Source organism: Motacilla alba, chromosome 2, assembly GCF_015832195.1.
Source record: "Motacilla alba alba isolate MOTALB_02 chromosome 2, Motacilla_alba_V1.0_pri, whole genome shotgun sequence".
NCBI classification, from domain to species: Eukaryota; Metazoa; Chordata; class Aves; order Passeriformes; family Motacillidae; genus Motacilla; species Motacilla alba.
In genome coordinates, this window is record NC_052017.1 from 51,403,310 (window position 1) to 51,420,726 (window position 17,417).

Genomic DNA, 17,417 nt, shown 5'->3' on the forward strand with positions numbered 1-17,417 from the left:
AGCTGATGTTTTTCATTCTTTCTTGTATCTTCCAGTAACAAAAGTCATCTGTGCTCAGCAGTGCTCTGGTCGGTGCAGGGGAAAGGTGCCCAGCGACTGCTGCCACAACCAGTGTGCCGCGGGGTGCACCGGGCCTCGGGAGAGTGACTGCCTGGTAATGATGCTGCACCACCACCACAATGGCTTCAATCCCTGACATGGCGAGCAGGGCTTCCAGCTGCATGTCCTCTAGTCTTGTTCAGCCCCAGAAAGCCTCCTGAGAGATGCTGACCTGGAGGGTGCTCCAGAGCTTCCCCACATGGGTGGTTGTTGGGAGGGAAGATGACACAAACTTCGGAGCACTCTGAGCTGGTCTTTACTAACTCTGCCCATGGACCTTCCTAGTGTGTTCCAAACCAGTGCTAGTGCCTTTGACTGCCCAGTGAGCTCAACGTTGTTGCAGAGCATCTAGGTGTTTGCTGTAGGCAAATTCCCCACATGAACAGGCCCACAGCTGCCCCCACGGTGCTGCAGTTATTCAGGCCACACAGCTTTGCCTTATGCTCCTTAGCACTAGTCAGTAGTAATCTTGGTTTACTAAAGCAAGAACTTGTAAGGGAAGTAAAGAAGTGATGGATCTTCATTTTTTTTGCATTTCCCCGAACTTCATGCATGAAATCCAGGTTTCCCTTTCTGCTTTTGACTTGCCACAAAAGCGCTGTATTTGGGGAGCCCTGGGGCAGTGAAGAGAGAAGAAACAAATGGAGCTTCTTTAGGGAATAAAGGTCCCATTGCTTTTCCACAAGAGTTTCAGGTGTTTGGTGTATGCTGTGGTTTTAACTCTTCCCCACGTTTGCGCTACACTTCATTCAGAATTAAGTGATATCTCAGAAATCACCATAGAAATTGTCCGACCTGGATTTTATTGTTGTTACCTCTGTTCCTGGTTTCCTTTTAAGATGGCTATGATCCCCTTTCTGGCTCACAGGGAACACAGTTACTCTCTCTCATCTGGAAAGCCAGGGGAGAAGAAAGGGAAAAAGAGAGTCATTACTAATTTAATGCAGATTTAGATTGGAAGAACCAACTTGCCCTTCATAAATGCCTGCTAAATTGTTCATTACCTGCAGCCAAATATAATGGCTTGAGTTTAATATTTAGCCAGAAAAGTCAGTAATTGGCAGGAAAGGACTTGATTTGATTTAGGTTATTTAAAACTGGCCAAGAAAAGTACAGTTTGTCTTGATCTGGTTGCTGCTTGTAAGGGAAAATTTTTCTGTCTAAGACATGCAGATTTGCTCCTGTTCCCATGTGAATCCCAGCAGCTCTCCACCAGAGTGCCAAGGTTTCTTGTTCAGAAAAAGAAAAGCTCTTGGTTTCTTTTTTAAAAAAATACTGAACTCCATTGCCCAGCCTGAAGCAACCTTTCAATTTCAAAGCCTGAGGGACCATCCTTGTAGCTGCTTGGGGTTTCCATTAGAGCTAAGCAGGAAGCAGATGAGGCCATCAGACTGTTTTGAAGACAGTAAAATCATTGTCACTTTTTAAGGAAAAGGCAGTTTATTGGGTGCTGTTGTTCAATGACAGGCATGCCGCAAGTTTCGGGATGATGCTACGTGCAAGGATACGTGTCCCCCATTGGTCCTGTATAACCCCACCACTTACCAGATGGATGTGAACCCTGAAGGAAAATACAGCTTCGGAGCCACTTGTGTGAAGGAATGTCCACGTAAGTTCATTTCAGGTTGCAGCCCCAGAGGAGGTGGGGAGTTGGAGAAAAGGGGGAAGGATCCTATGTTATCCCTCTGTGTTGTGGTCAGGTGACAAAGCACTTCTCTTCAGTTTCAGTGGGAACAGATGAAAAAGTGAGTCTCTTGAAACAGTCTGCATCCATCACTTTGCCTGGTTTTAAATTTTTGCATTTTGACTTCTGAAAATTTTTCTCTTGGTGAAGAGAAAGGTGTCTTCTAAAAGCCATTAAAACAATGGCTATATGGGATTACCAAAGCATTATCAACTCTTAACTGGTTCTTAATTAGGACTGTTAAAAAGTAATTTATTTTAACACTCCATCTCAAGGCCTGTGATCATTGTTTTCTCTGCAGATGCTTGCTTTTCCTTTCCTGATGTTCCATCTCCTTTTTTTTTTTTTTTTTTTTTTTAATCCATCAGGACTTTAATGTGTGCCATCCTCCTGTTGTGACCATTCCCCTCCCTGTAAAATGGTGATAGCACTGTATGTTCATCTACCTTCAAATGATATTTATGATGTTCATAGTTAATGCTTGTACTTTCCTGAGTGTGCCAAAAGCTCAAAGCCCTTTTTTCTTAGAAGTCTTGAAGTGCTTGTCTGGCCCTCAAAGCATCCCTCTTGTATTTCAGTCACCTTTGTTTCTTTTTTTTTTCCAGACAACTACGTGGTGACAGACCACGGCTCCTGCGTTCGCTCGTGCAATGCTGATACTTATGAAGTGGAAGAAAATGGTGTTCGGAAGTGCAAAAAGTGTGATGGGCTATGCAGCAAAGGTAAAAAAAAGCATGGAAAAAAACAGTGAGGCTTTGGGATGATAGAGAACTTATTAGGAGAAGTGCAGGAGTTCTGATCTTAGTTAAGTGCAAATTCAATACAAATCAGATCCAGTAATAGTCTGGAGATCTGACAAGGGGTTTGATCAGGAAGCATGACTGTGGAGCATGCTCTCCCAGTGGGATACACCACAAGTATGTAGCTGAAACTGTGTGTTGTGTGCATGTATATCTTGCCCATCAGTCTTCTCCTCCATATGTCCTTCCCTGTGTCTCATCAAGGGGAATGGAAATGGGACAAAGAGAGACGGGAATGTGCCAGAGCCTGTGTGCAGAGATGTGCAGACCAGCTCAGCTCAGACCAGAGCTGCACAGCTGGGCAAGCAGGAAGCACTTATCCTGTGTCACTTTCTAAAAAGCAAAAATAGGCAAAAGATCTATGATACTTATCTTAGAGTGGTCAGTTTGACCATACAGGAATTCTTCCTGAACTTGTGGCACCTCTGTGTTTCTACCCTGACATGTGACTGGGCTTCACTTTTGTATCTCTCCTTTAACAGTGTGCAATGGAATCGGAATAGGTGAACTTAAAGGGATCCTCTCCATAAATGCCACAAATATCGACTCCTTCAAAAACTGTACGAAGATCAATGGGGACGTCAGCATTCTCCCAGTTGCATTTCTAGGGTGAGTTACCTGCTGGCTATCAAGCACTGGAAGAAAAAAGCTAGGGGAAATCCAGGCTAAGCTGTTCTTTTCCCAATTTCTCATTCTGTTTGTTTCAGTGATGCCTTCACGAAGACCCTACCTTTGGATCCCAAGAAACTGGATGTCTTCAAAACAGTCAAAGAAATATCAGGTTTGCAGTGAATTTAAGCTGAGGTGTTTTTTGACTGATACTGCCAAAAACACAAATGGGGAGGAGGGAAATTTTTTAAGTACATGAAGAGAAGTGCATGCAAAGTGTTTCTTGTCTCTGAGCTAACAAGGGTCACTCTTAAGCAAGGTGGTCAGCAGCACATTGCCAGCATTACGCCCACATAACCCATACTGGTCTTCCATCCAAGGTGTGTGGTTTGGCCAGAACATCCCTTCTGCTGAACTGTCAGCCCTAGAGAAGAGTAAAAGCAGTGGAGATCCTCAGCCACCCAAGAAGCATGTGGTGATGCAGAGGCGTGCCACTCCAGCTAAAAAAAGCCAAGTGTGTTTCTATTTGTGGAAAACCTTTCAGCAGCTCCTTAGGGAAGCGTGCTGAGTGGCTTGCGTCATCCTTATGGAGACACCCTCTCCAGCCTGATGAGCTCTTCCTTGGGGTGAATGTGTCTCCATGAGCACAAAGCAGCCAGCGGAGCACTCAGCCACTGTCTTGCACCAAGTATCAATTAAAAGTAATTGTGTTCAGCACATTATGAAATGAATGTAACATCGGGGCTGGGTCTACAAACACAACTCCAGTTCTCCTTTGCTTTCTCTCTCACCTGTGTGGCTCCCTTCAGGATAGCAATGACTAACTGCAGAGCTTCGTACAGCAGCCTGCAATTATCCAAATTCTCCCCTTCCTCCCAAACACCTCAGCTGAGTGGGAAATTCTGCTTGCCTCAGAAAATCCACTACAAGTAGCTATTCTGCTCTGTTCCTGCTTTTCAGTTTTTTTCTTCCTTGAGGTTGGCTGAAAAACGATATGGGGTGCTGCCTTTCTGCCACAGATCCAGAGCCTGCAGCCTCTCAGCCAGGGTATCTACTGGCAAGAGCCATCGTTGCTGGTGACTCGGTGTGGCAGGATGTGCGGCTCACCGACATGCTCTGTTGCACTCCTAAGCCCTCATGGTGGGCTAAGAAGTAAACTGTTTATTAAACAGGGTTTAAAAATATCTCCTTGCTCCCTAAAATGTCATGTTAGACCTCGAGATCCTTCAGATAAGCATAGGGAAAGTACAAGTGCCTTCTCCTGGTGGAGGATTTGCTACAGGAGAAGGTTCTGTTGCCAGTGCTAACAATGAGTTTATTTCCATTATGGTTATTTTTTAATCTTCTTTTCCTCTTGCAGGATTTTTGTTAATTCAAGCCTGGCCTGAGAATGCTACTGATCTCTATGCTTTTGAAAATCTGGAGATTATACGAGGCAGAACAAAGCAACAGTAAGTAAATCATGTGCCACAGCCACTCTAAGAGAAACCCTGTTTTGAGCTGCTCTTGTCTGAGCACACCAAGGTTGCAAGCAGTGTGAGACTCAGGTGTCCCACAACTGATGCAAAATGGGGCAAACCCTGCAAGGAGAAGAGCACCATCTCTCATCTCTGTAGCATAGATAATATGCCCTAGGAGTAAGGACCTTCCGCTCTGTGCCATGTATGGAGGGCTGCCCTGAGCCTGCTTTCAGGACCAGGGTTTCCCCCACTATCCTGGAAGCACAAGCAGGACAGAAAATGCTCTTTACAGTCTAGGGTAAGTCATAATGTGATCAGAAGCACTATGGGATTTGAGGTAGCTGGGCAGTCGTGGATGGAAGGTGCCAAGCAGTGCAGACATCAGCAATGCTTCCAAGTGCCCTCCTAGGCTTTCCCCAGGAGGAAGAGTGACTTGGTGGGCAAGAACAAAATAATAGCTACTTTACCTACAACCATTGTTCCACATCATTTACTTGTTGGAACACATGTGTCCTGACAGTTTTAGCTTAAAAAACCCTTGCAAAACCGATGTGAGTATTTCAGTTGTTACATAATAGGCATGGCATGTATGTGGCATTAAGTTTAGAAGGCTGAGCAGAACCTTGCCTGAAGAAAATGCAATTCACAGCAGGATGCATTTGACAACTAAAAGAAAAACATGCTGAGTAAATCCTGCTTACTAATTACCTTTCTTGCATGTTTTTTCTATTTGTCCATCTCCATTTTAGTGGCCAGTATTCCCTTGCTGTTGTTAACTTGAAAATACAGTCCCTAGGGCTGCGCTCCCTCAAGGAAATAAGTGATGGAGATGTTGCCATTATGAGGAACAAGAACCTCTGCTATGCTGACACCATGGACTGGCACAGCCTGTTTGCAACTGAGAGCCAGAAAACGAAGATTTTACAGAATAGGGATAAAAATGAGTGTGGTAAGTTAGTGCTGCATTCCTGCTCACCATCAAAGCTCATGCTGAAATTCAAAAGTAACCTTGCGTTTTCATGATTCAAGCTAGGCTTTTTTTTCCATGTTCCTTTGGCTACAAAATTCATCAGTGATACTGCTTTAATAAAAGTGGTGAGGACTTTTTTTTTTCCTACCAAAATGTGGACTTTGTGGTGTCCAGCAAATCAGGAGCTTTTTCACTACTATGAACATAGTGAAGCCGCGTCACTTGAAGGACACAAAAGCAAACTCCTAAACCTGGCCTTTTTTGACAAGGTTGAAGCTGTTGTTCAACCATACTGCTATTGACTACTGTGGTCCCTGGGCCGAAATCTATTTCTTTTTGCAGAATATGAATTTGCTGTATTTTAGAAATTTGTCATAGAAATACAGAATGGTTTGGGTGAGAAGGGACCCTTAAAGGTCATGTAGGCCTGTGGGCAGCGATGTCTTTCACTAGACCAGGTTGCTCAGGGCCCCATCCAATCTGACCCTGAACTTTGAGGGATTAGGCGTCTACCTATTCCCTATGCATCTCAGTGTCTCACCACCCATTGTAACTATGTCTTCATTGTATCCATAAATCTATTGACTCTTTTCATTTAAAAGCAGTTCCCCTTGTCCTGTCACTACAGGCCTTGTTAAAAAGTTGTTATAAGTGCCCTTTGAGTACAAAAAAGCCCCAATAATGTTTCTCCAGAGCTGTCTCTTCCCCAGGGTGGACATCCCCAGCTCCCTCAGCCTGACTTAACTTTATTATACATCTGTTAAATTGTCACAGAGGAGAATTTTGAATGGTAAGAAATCACTTAATTTCAGGCTTTTGGATTTAGAGAAGCATGATTACTCCTCTTCCACTCCACCAGAACCATTCATATCTGTTTTGGAACAGGCTGGGGAAACCGGTTGGTCAGATGGAGTGAGAATGGAGAGTTTGACCTCTCTCTTGCCTTGACATTCATGTCTTTTCTTGTCCCTCTTTTTCTCTCAGCTGCTGCCAAGCATGTTTGTGACCCCCTGTGCTCAGATGTAGGCTGCTGGGGCCCAGGGCCCTTCCACTGCTTTTCCTGCAGGTTTTTTGATCGTCAGAAGGAATGTGTGAAACAGTGCAACATCCTGCAAGGGTAAGATGTCTCAGGGGTGCTTTAGGTTTTGGTGATGTTGTGGGGGTTTTGGTTTTTAAAATGTCTTGTAGCTAGAAAGAAAGCAAGAAGCTGGGTCTCTGGTTGCATGGGATTGCCCCAGCTCGCAGAGATGTTGTGTGAATGCAGTACCTAGCTAAGGTACCCTCCTTCCCTATTCAGTATTGCTTAGGAGTTTGCTCCTGACATGGTGACTGCTAAGAAAACATCCCCTTAAGCCCACAAGGAGACTGTCTGGAGGCCCAAGGACACCTTGGGCTTCCTTCCCATAAGAAAGAAAGGAGTTTAAAGCTCAAACTGTGGCTGTCATGTCAAGTACACTCTGTGAGCCAGAGCCATTTAGAATCTGGGAGCTCAGTCATCACCCGAGCCGGGGCTTCACTGCTTGGTAGACTTCCCTCCTCTTATATTTGCTCAGGGGAGCAGCTCACCCTTGCAGTTTGCAAAGTTGCAGTCAAGGGAGAATGAACTTTCATCTGAAAATGACTGAGAGCAGCAATTTCAGGCAAAATTATTGCCTCAGCCTCACTCAGAACATGGAAAAAATATTACTGTCTTGTGTGTCAATTCAACAGGTGATGTAGGTGGAAAAGGCATGTCTAGCAGCAAAATTACAAAGTCTGACTTTTAAAGCTCCTGAGTATTAAGCAAGTACTTGTCAGAGTGCTAATGCCTCTGATGTTTGTATTACTCTAGTGGTTTGCAGTTTAGCAGCTGTCTTTTTTTTAAAGTGAATTCCCTCTAGCAGCTATTATAACCTGAAGGGCAAATCAGGGCATTATTTTGTGTCAAATGATGGGTAGATTTAGTTTAATTAATAACACTATTGCTTGAAGAGGAACAGCTTTATTGCTATTAAAACCATCTGTTCCCAACGTTCATATTTTAATGATTCATTGTGTGTTGTAGAGAGGACATGAATTTAATTATCAGTGCCTTGCTGTTTAACTTTCCTAATTATTATTTGTAGCCTTGGAATCACTTGAACTGTTTTTGCTGATCTCTTTGCATCACTACCATTTAAAAGCCTCTAGAAATGGTATGAGTATTCTGTGACATTAGCTTAAAAGGGAAAGCAAACTAATTTGTAGTGAGCAATCTGGAGTGCCATGTGTTTCACTGTCAACCAAATTTCCCTTACTCTTACGTCCTCCTGGTTGCACCGAGCAAGTGCTACTGGTGTAGCCAAGAGGGTCCCTCTTCCTGTCTTAGCACCATCATCATCTCAATCTAATGTGGAAAAGTCTAGAAAAGGAGAGAAGACCACAATTTATCACTTGCTGTAATTTCTAAGGTTTAATTGTTTCTCTTTTTGTTGTTGTTTTCCAGGGAGCCAAGAGAATTTGAAAAGGACTCCAAGTGCCTCCCCTGCCACCCTGAGTGCCTGGTGCAAAACTCCACCATGTACAATGCAACCTGCACTGGACCTGTAAGAGCAGATTCATCTTAGCAAACCTGAGTCTCAGATCACATATTAATATGTATTTCCCATGTTCAGATAATCCTGAGGTCTCATTTTAACCCTATTTGAGGTGAAGCAGAGAATGGGGGTGGTTAGAAGCCAAGATCTTGGGGCAAGGGAGCAGGATAGGAAACCTCAGGGTGTTAGTTTTATTTTCTGACAGGTAACCCACAGTCACAGACATTGTAGAGTCTTTAATATTTTTTAAAATATTAAATTTTTTATTTTTAAAAAAAATACTTACTTTGGCAAATATGGCAAAAATTTGAGTAACATGTAACCACTCAACTTCCAAGTTGGTGTGAACACATTAGATCAAACTCAGATCTTAATTACAAAAGTCCAGTTCTTTCTTTTTTTTTTTTTTTTTTTTTTTTTTACATCAAATCTCTTGCTTCCACCACAGGTCCACGTGTGTGTTATTTAGCCCAACTCTTGAAACACCTCTTGCCACCTCCAGCAGCCTCTAAGTGTTTGACCCTTGCTCATTGTTGTGGTTTAGGAATGGTACTCCCCAGCTTAGTACTCCCACTGAGAGTCTCCAAATGACAAGCCACTCACTTATTCCTTCTCCCCCTTCCCCTGGGGCAGGCTGAAGGCATTGAGAATTGGAGGCATAAGAGGGAAAAAATCATGGGTTGAGATAAGAACAATTTACTGGAAACAGCAATGAGATAAGAAAAGGAGCAGTAACAGCAGTAACATTAGTAACAGTATATAAGAAAGGTGAAGGATTCTCTCTTAATTGCTCAGAACCAGCATTACCCCACTGTTCCCTCTATCATGCTTGCTCAACCAGAAGAAAGCCCCTCTCCCCAGAAGAAACTGCTTCTCCCTACCCTTGGGGGAAGGAGGTATACATGAGGGGGTATAGAATAACCCCCATGTCCTAGCTATGCCCCTCCTGGCTACTGCAAAAATTAACCATGTCCTGTCAAGAACAAAGACACCCATCATCAGTTTGAAGAGTCACTGCTCAGTTATGTGAAGCATTTCCATCCTCCCTCCTAGTACCATGGTCTCAAGCATGTTATTTACATTATAAACTTCTTCAGGCAGTGACCCCCTGTTCCATATTTTCCTAGCATCTAATAATCAGTCTATTATAGTGGCCCTTAGAGATTACAGTGATTAAAAGAATCTTCCTACAGTGTGTCTTACGTGTCCCATTATGGTTCTGGTCTGGTTTTTCTCCACAGTAGAATTTGGTCCACAATTGCTGGTTCCCCAGCTTTGAAATATTTAGGTCATTCATGGTGCTGTTACAGTCTTAATAAAAACAGTTCTGCCAAAAATGGCCAAAGGCAATGCCTTTAAATACAAACTAAGTGCTTTTCAAAGTGGAAAAAAAATGCATGGACTCCTTGAGCTGCCTTCATCATCCTATGCTTCTTCCTAACAGAGGAAAAAAACCTGTGCTGAGAAACCAAAAAATTAATGATTTGATTCCAGTTTTTCAGGGAGGTCTATATCCACTATTTTAAATTATGTGACAGTAGATAGCACCAGGTAGCAAGCAAGCTGTCTGCTTTTCAGCTAACCCCTTATCAAGGTGTCATTAAATTCTTACCCATTTAACATGCAAAATGCAAGTTTTCCAACCAGACAGAAGGCAGAGGTGAAAAAGAAGCAACATTGTAATGCAAGAAAATATTAGCTTTAAGCAACAGGAACTGTCTTCTGTATGGTCCATCCTGCAAGAAAAATGGCTTGCAAGAATATCAGGTAGCAAGGTAATAAAACCAGACAGTGCTGAAAACTTCCAGCAGTAAAAGGCATTTAGATTTATCTTCTGAATTTCCTCCTGAATAGGCTGATGTAAGGGCATTATAAACAAGTTGTTTCTCTCTGCAGGGCCCTGACAATTGCATGAAGTGTGCCCATTTTATAGATGGCCCCCACTGTGTGAAATCCTGCCCAGCAGGGGTTCTGGGTGAGAATGACACTCTCGTCTGGAAATATGCTGATGGGAATAATGTTTGCCAGCTTTGCCATCCAAACTGCACCCGGGGGTGAGTAAAATCAGGGACTGAATGGTGACAGGGAAGAAAAGAAACAGAGAAACACCTCCTGACGGTCCCATGTCAAGCCACTGAGAAGAACTAGCAGGGATCAAGAGAGGTCAGAAGGGCATAGTTAATGTAAAGAGTGTGGCAAACTATGTAAGTAGGAAAAGGTCAGTGATACTTTGTCTTTATGCAGAAGGAAAGAAAAAAAATAGTTTAATGGGTTTGAAACAGGCTTGTTTGATAACTTGAAAGAATTTTACAGGACTCAACCACCAGTGATGCACCCTTTTTTCCCCACCTGGCTTGTTGCTGTGTCCTCTGGTTTTGAGAGGAACATCAGTGACATCTGGTGGATGCTGGATTCCCCGGGCCCATTTTTCTGGGCACCTTTCAACTTTCAGGAGGGAAATCCCAGTGGGGTAACACAGTGATTTTCTTTTTTCTTTCTTTCCATATGCTAGCACTTGGTCTGAGTTTAAAGCCTTGTGAGTGTAGCTTTTTTAACAGGAATCACAGTAAATCCAATCTGTATGAGCCATTTTTTTCCCTATTTGGGGACAGCTTAAACTGCAACCTGTAACAAGGTGTGAATTGATGTGTTTAACCCACATCACAAGTAATAATAGTCTCCTCTCCTGATTTCCAACTTTCAAAAGATGTGGGATGCACAGGAAAAGGTTTTGGGGTTTGAGAGCTGGTTATTGGACTGTGGTGCTTTCAGAGCAAAAAGCACATGTTTGGTGTATTTTCTTTCAGAGGCCTCTGCTTTTTACCCTGCAAGTCTGTCTGATCCAAAATCCTTCAATAATATGCCGGTAATAAGTGTTGCAAGAGAGAAATTGTAATATATTCAGACCAACCATCACATTGTATGTCAGCTAATTCAACTGCCAGTTCCCCACCTTCATGGGGAAAAGGAGATGAAAGGTGGAATCAGCAAGTAACAGCCCTTTCTAGTGCTCGTAGTGAAATTGAGTGCAATGGATTTCAGACAGTAGTTATACCAGCTTGCTGGATTTGCCACAATTTACAGCTGTGGCCCGTGCTTTTTCTATAGTCACACACAAGCCTTATCAGGGCTTCCTACTTCAAGCCCAGGAAGAAATTTCCTCAGTTGAAAAGAGATCATAATAAGGTTGCTCTTCATTAATTACTTCAGTAGACCCTGCTGATACGAACTGGCCACAGTGGTCTGATATCCTCCTTCTAACTGGCCACATGGAAATGCAGCTGATTAATGGAATAGTGTAATGAGTAACCACATCTGAACAAGCTTTTTTTTCACTGTGCAGCCTCAGTAGTGAGATCAAACACTAGACTCCAAAGCAGATTTGGAGAACATAATTTGCCAGACAGGGATGTAAAACAAGCCACACAGTGGCTTTTAGTGCACAAGCAAGTTCCCCAAGCAGAATTGATCAGAGAAGTCAATTCCTGCCTTGCTTTAGCAGTGGATAGGGGAACCACAAGAGTCAGGCAGGAGATGAGGTTACAGTAAGGAGACTTTTTTAAAATGAGGGTTACCCAACATATGCCTCAGTGTATTTGGCCCTGTGTTATTAAGGCAGAACATAAAAACATAGTGCCAATTTAATCTTTCACATGAAAGAACTGGGCTGAGTTTGCATCATTTACATTGTTAACATGCTCAATAGCCCAATTCAAATTGATGCCCAAATGTAGTAGGTGAAATAGGCTGTATCCCTGAAGGGCTCAAGACAGCTAGAAGGAGGTAGTGTTGCAATATTTGCTATACAGATGAGACATCTGTGGCCATGGATGAGTAGGGAGCCAGTGTCAGGGTTATAATATGGGAACATGCAGTCAGGCACAGCATTTGTCCCTCTGAAGGCAATCCGTCAGCAATGCCATTTCTCTTCACGCCTTTCCCTCATTTTGCTGTGGGAATGGATCTGTTCAGCAGTGGGTGGAAAACATCTGTCTCACAAAGCTTTTGCATCCTTAGAAACCACAGTCTCAGCGATTCCTGCATGACAAGAAACAACTTCATTTCTGTCCCTGTCCAATTTCACGGCTAGAGCCCACAAAATCTTATCAGCATGATTAAGTGTGCTGACTTCAGTAGTCATGCAAGCAAGGGTTCCCAGGATCTCTCTCTGTTTTCCTTATTTGAAGAAGCTTCAAGTAAAAGACTTCTCTTCCCAGCTGAGTTTTGTCAGGAATTTCATTTTTTCGCTTTAGGTATGCATACTGGTTGTACATTGCTTCTTTTGCAATGCCATGAAGAATCCTTTTGAGTCTCATTTTCTTTGCTGAGTCAATTTTTCAGCCTTCATTAGGAAACAGAATGAAGGATGCTTTCTCATGCTTAGCTCAAAAGACCCCTCCTCTTCTAATTCTCCTGTGTTCTCTTGGGGATTTTGTACACAAGCTTCCTTTTGCCCTGCCTGTAGTACAGCTGAGAATTATATGCTATGATAAAGAAAGCAACATCTCCAAAGCCCTGGAATTACCCCTTATGTTCATCAGTTAAAGACGCTCACCATCTTAATTAATCTGGTCAGTGTTGAAGGATTTGATTTTCCCTTGCTAGTCTCACAGAGTACAGGAAATCACCTCAGACACAGCCATTGGAGTGGATAAGCAAGGAGGAGAAGAAGCCACCACTGTAGCCAATACCACTGGCTGGCACATCCTGCCTCCATCCACAGTTGCTATCAACACTCTGGGTCTCACCAGTCTTCATTTTGAATGCTAAGGGATTTTTGGGGGAAATGAGAAAGTGGCCAGGGGATCTGAGAGGGAAGGCTGCAGAAGCACAGCATAAATTCTATGCTTTTGTCACTCTTGGAAGGTTACTTAGAAAGAAAGGACAAAGTAAAAATTTTGTAAAGTTTAAAAATATTTTAAAATGGTTTTCCATTTCTTTTATGATTGTGAAGTAACTTAGGCTGTTATAGTGTGAGTCCCCTCTGAAAGGCCATCAATCGTAACAACTTGACTGTATTACATCAAATTAGGAACTATAGGTCGAGGAGAAAGTTGTTAAAATCTTAATGGATGAAATAAACAGCTGTGTCTGCACTGGGACAAGTAATATTTACATAGATGGGTAAAATGTGTAGTTCAGGATGAAGTAGTTTTCAGGACCTGTACACAGAACTAATTTTCCAATAAGTAGAGAAATATATCAAAGAATACAACTGCTGTTTATATTCATCTCATATATCCATAAGGTCTTGAGTTACTTCATAACATAAGGTCACATTGTCACATTTGTCACATAAGGTCACATTTGTCATTTTGGTTTCTGTAAGCAGAAGAAAAATTACTCAGGAATGGAAAACATGATTGTTTAGATTCCATAAAATCTGGGTTACTTATGTAGGGTATCATCATAAAATTCCACATCAAGAAAGATAGTTATATGTAGTCCTGGAGGGATAATTCTTATGGGCTTTGTTTCTTCTCTGACTTACGAAATTAATCAGAAAACCAAGTGGAATTTGAAAAGTACAAGCTGATCTCTCTATTTCTTCCTAAAAAAGCTTTATCCTACAAGACATGATATTGATGGATTTGTGTGGGAAAAGGAAGGGAACTGATAAAAATCTCCAGTTCTTCTGCCTCTACTTTGATCTGTTAGAGAAGAACTGGTCAGTCATTCCTCAGACTCTAGCTACAATCCCCTCAGCCAGTTTTGTTTGCTCTTAGGAAGCACAAAGAGAACTTGCATCTTAAAGTAGCATGGCAAACCAGAATTTTGAGGAAGAGATACTTTGAGGGACAGTAGTCATATTCTGAAATTAGGTGAAGTCTTCTAATTTCACATTCATATCCAGAGCAGCTGCACATGTTTTATTGTGTTAGAAATTCATGTCCAGGAGGTAGATAGACCATGACTGGATGAGGTCTGGAGTCCTAGATCAGTTTTCCATTGAGCACCTGAAGAGAGAAGCCCGAGGCAGAGATCTGCCCTCTATGATGATAAGCAAGCTGGTGGCTCTGCTCTGCACATGCAGCCTCTCTGTGCTTAGTTACTCAACTGAGCAAACAAAGCAAGCTGTATGCTGGTAGGAAAGCTAACAAGGCTGAGGACCCAGAATCCGGGAATTGGTATGCACAGCACTTCCAGCATGTCCAGGACACCAGGATGCACATTCTTGCATGGGAGCCCAGTGAACTTACAAGACCTTCCAGATGCTGGGTCTTGGAGCACTGTGTTGGCCCAGACACAAGACAAATACACAAGGGAAGATCCGAGTAATGAAAACAAACAAACAAACTAACTAAAACTCAATAAAATGAGTAGTTGCTTCACCTCTTCCTTCCCCAGACCCAGTCCAAGTTACAAGGGGAGATCTGCAACTCTACCTGGCATTTTGAAATTTTTTTACTTCCTCCTGTCAGTGAGAGGGATTCCAGAGCAGTTTTCCTGGCATGGGCTCACTCCTTACCCCCTACTTGACCTCCTCTGGAATTGTTTTGGGATGATCCATTTTCTTTAAGTCAGCGCAAGGAGCGGATACCACAAACTGGACTTTAGTCCTTTCCTGTGCTCTGTTTTCTAGAGGTGATGTCACCCTCTCAGTAATGCTCTCCTTCCTCAGTAGACACCACATTGACCACAATTCCCATGAAGAGCATACATCTTATAGCCCTGCAGCACTTGGGGAATGCACTGTGCCTCTCACACTCATTGGACCATCAAATGAACGCAGTCACTGTGTTTTCATCTGTGGGTTTTGGTTTGTTTTTTTTTTTTTTGCACTGGGCTGCCAAAATTTTGAGCATTTTAAACTTAAATGGAGGGTGAATGACTTGCTAGTAGAGTTCCTGGCTCCCTGGATAACGATTGTACCTGTTTACATTACCAGTAACATAAGACTTTGGATTCTAAAGGAAAAATACCATGGACACGTGCCAATAAACTGTAGCCCGAGAGACTGCTGTCAAGTCCCATTTTTTGATGGAAGTCTGAGTATCTGCTGCCCAAGTTTTCCATTGAAATAGAAAGTCTGGAAACTCAAATCTTTACCTTATCAGGAAACAAGGATTATGCAGGAGGGTCTGCAATGACACGTTTCTCATGTATTTCTGTCTGTGTAGGAGGAGGAGGCTACTCCTGCCCTCCTCCACAGTCAGCCCTGGGCTCTGCACAGAGATAGGGAATCCATGAATTTTGTCCTCCCCCACTAATACCACATGCTAAAAAATTGTTTTCAAAACATTCTTTAAACTAAGTATGCAGCATAGCTATTTCTCTAGATAAAAGATTTTCGAGCAAGGTTGTTGACTGATATTTAATGGAGGGTATGACTATTATAAATTCCTATGTTAACACTTGGACTGCTCTGAAACACAAACTTTCAAATCAGTAGCACTCTTCTTAGTTGGAATTACAGAAGTATGTAGGCCAGAGCTACTATGTTTGTAACGTTCATTTGTTTTTACAGGTGCAAAGGGCCAGGTCTTGAAGGCTGTCCAAATGGGTGAGTATTTCATCTGCTACAATTAATGGCAGAGCTGGAAAGAATGTGTGTGTGTGTGTTTACATTTCCACACTGGACACTGCAAGGCTGGGACTAAAGTCTTCAGCTGTTTACAGGGAAGTGATAGATTAGAGCAGGCTTAGAGCTATAAAAATGTTTTAAAGAACTGAGAAACATTGCTACTGGCACAAGACTTCAAACTCTTGTTCTACCTACAGTTTTTGTCAAGGTGAGACCAGGGATCTGTTACTGAAGAATAAAAGGAGAGGATGGAAAAAGAAAGGATTGAGGGCAGAGAGATATGTTTAGGATACAGTTACCTGTGTTTACAGGAGACTGAGAGATGCAGAGGGTCTTTTCCAGCCCTGTGATCTGTACATCTTCAAATACTGTGTGCCCAGATGGATTCTCATTCGTCACACTCAGACTAGATCTTATATCACACTGCTTGGCTTCATGATGTGCTCGAGGTCATGCAACAAGCAAACAGTCTTTTCTGACTGAGGGAGAAGGATTTTGTTTCTGGCCACAAAGTCATGCTATGGCAAGATAAATTCAGCCTAGAAGTACTGTTAAAAATTGACTGCATTTAATAGTAATTCCTGGGGCAACTTAGAAAAATGCTCGGAAGAATCTCCAAGTACAGACCAAAAAACAACCTTGGAAAACAGGTTTTCCGTTTCAACTTAAATTTTTAATTACCCAGGCTCTAATAAAGAGGCAGCAATCTGTCTGTACAGTGGGAATGGTACACAATATCTGATTTCAGACATTTGTACTTGTAAGGAAGACCGATGATCTGACGTTCACTGTGACCCTTACAGCATGCCCCCCTTCCCCCGCCAATAATGGGGGGGTATCAGCTGCATTGCTGGTATCACAACTATGTATGCCCTTCTGAGAGGCCTTCTCTCCACGTGCTTCATGTCTCTGATCACACGTGGGCTGCCCACAGCTGGCACACACAGGCATCACAGATCTGATGCTCATGTGCTTGGTGGGTTTTTTGGAGGGAGGAGAAGTCCCCTCACTTAAGCGATGAGGATCAGTTCCAATTGTGAGTTTGAGGGAAGAATGAAGACTTGTGGTTTAAGGCCAGATGGAAATTAGGCACCACTTTGAACAGATTACTGGATGAAGTACTTAAAAATACAAGTGCCCAAGAAACCTGAAATGTCAAATACATTTATGTGGGCGTTCAGAGTCTGTGTTTGATCAAAACATAAGGCTTCCTCTAGAGCCTCCAGGCAACCTCTAGAGCTTCTTTAAAATCTACCACCTAAGAATCTTTTTCTCTTTCTGCGTCACCTCCTGCAGCTCCAAGATCCCCTCTATCGCAGCCGGCGTTGTCGGAGGGCTCCTGTGCCTGGTGGTGGTGGGCCTGGGCATCGGCCTGTACCTGCGGAGGCGCCACATCGTCAGGAAGCGCACCCTGCGCCGCCTGCTGCAGGAGAGAGAGGTGAGCACTGCCAGCACCCCTGCTTCATCTGGCCCACTGGTGTCCTTCTTGTGCCAGAGCATTGAAGCACCCTGCATCTGTACCCTGCATCCTTGTAGCTCAGCAATCCCTTGGGATGGGAAACAAGGCGGTTGCCACACTACTCAGGAAAGGAGCGGCATGCGCCTAACACTTTCTCAATCTCAAATCTGATCCCTCTGCATATAATTTGCAAAATATTTAAGGGATTTGGATGTCTCAATCCCAAGGAAAGTCATTGAGATTATCTACTCAGAAA

General features: G+C 43.0%; 1 protein-coding gene across 3 annotated transcripts in view; it reads left to right on the forward strand.

Annotated features, from left to right (window-relative positions):
• EGFR (epidermal growth factor receptor) overlaps positions 1 to 17,417 on the forward strand; it is a 158,194-nt gene that overhangs the window by 115,832 nt on the left and 24,945 nt on the right. For all 3 annotated transcript variants that reach the window (XM_038128769.1, XM_038128767.1, XM_038128770.1), the window contains exons 6-17: positions 36 to 154; positions 1,567 to 1,708; positions 2,389 to 2,505; positions 3,066 to 3,192; positions 3,291 to 3,364; positions 4,553 to 4,643; positions 5,402 to 5,601; positions 6,607 to 6,739; positions 8,087 to 8,186; positions 10,074 to 10,231; positions 15,646 to 15,681; positions 16,999 to 17,140. In XM_038128769.1, the coding sequence (XP_037984697.1) occupies positions 36 to 154; positions 1,567 to 1,708; positions 2,389 to 2,505; positions 3,066 to 3,192; positions 3,291 to 3,364; positions 4,553 to 4,643; positions 5,402 to 5,601; positions 6,607 to 6,739; positions 8,087 to 8,186; positions 10,074 to 10,231; positions 15,646 to 15,681; positions 16,999 to 17,140 (1,439 nt within the window). The remainder of the gene's footprint in view (positions 1 to 35; positions 155 to 1,566; positions 1,709 to 2,388; positions 2,506 to 3,065; positions 3,193 to 3,290; positions 3,365 to 4,552; positions 4,644 to 5,401; positions 5,602 to 6,606; positions 6,740 to 8,086; positions 8,187 to 10,073; positions 10,232 to 15,645; positions 15,682 to 16,998; positions 17,141 to 17,417) is intronic.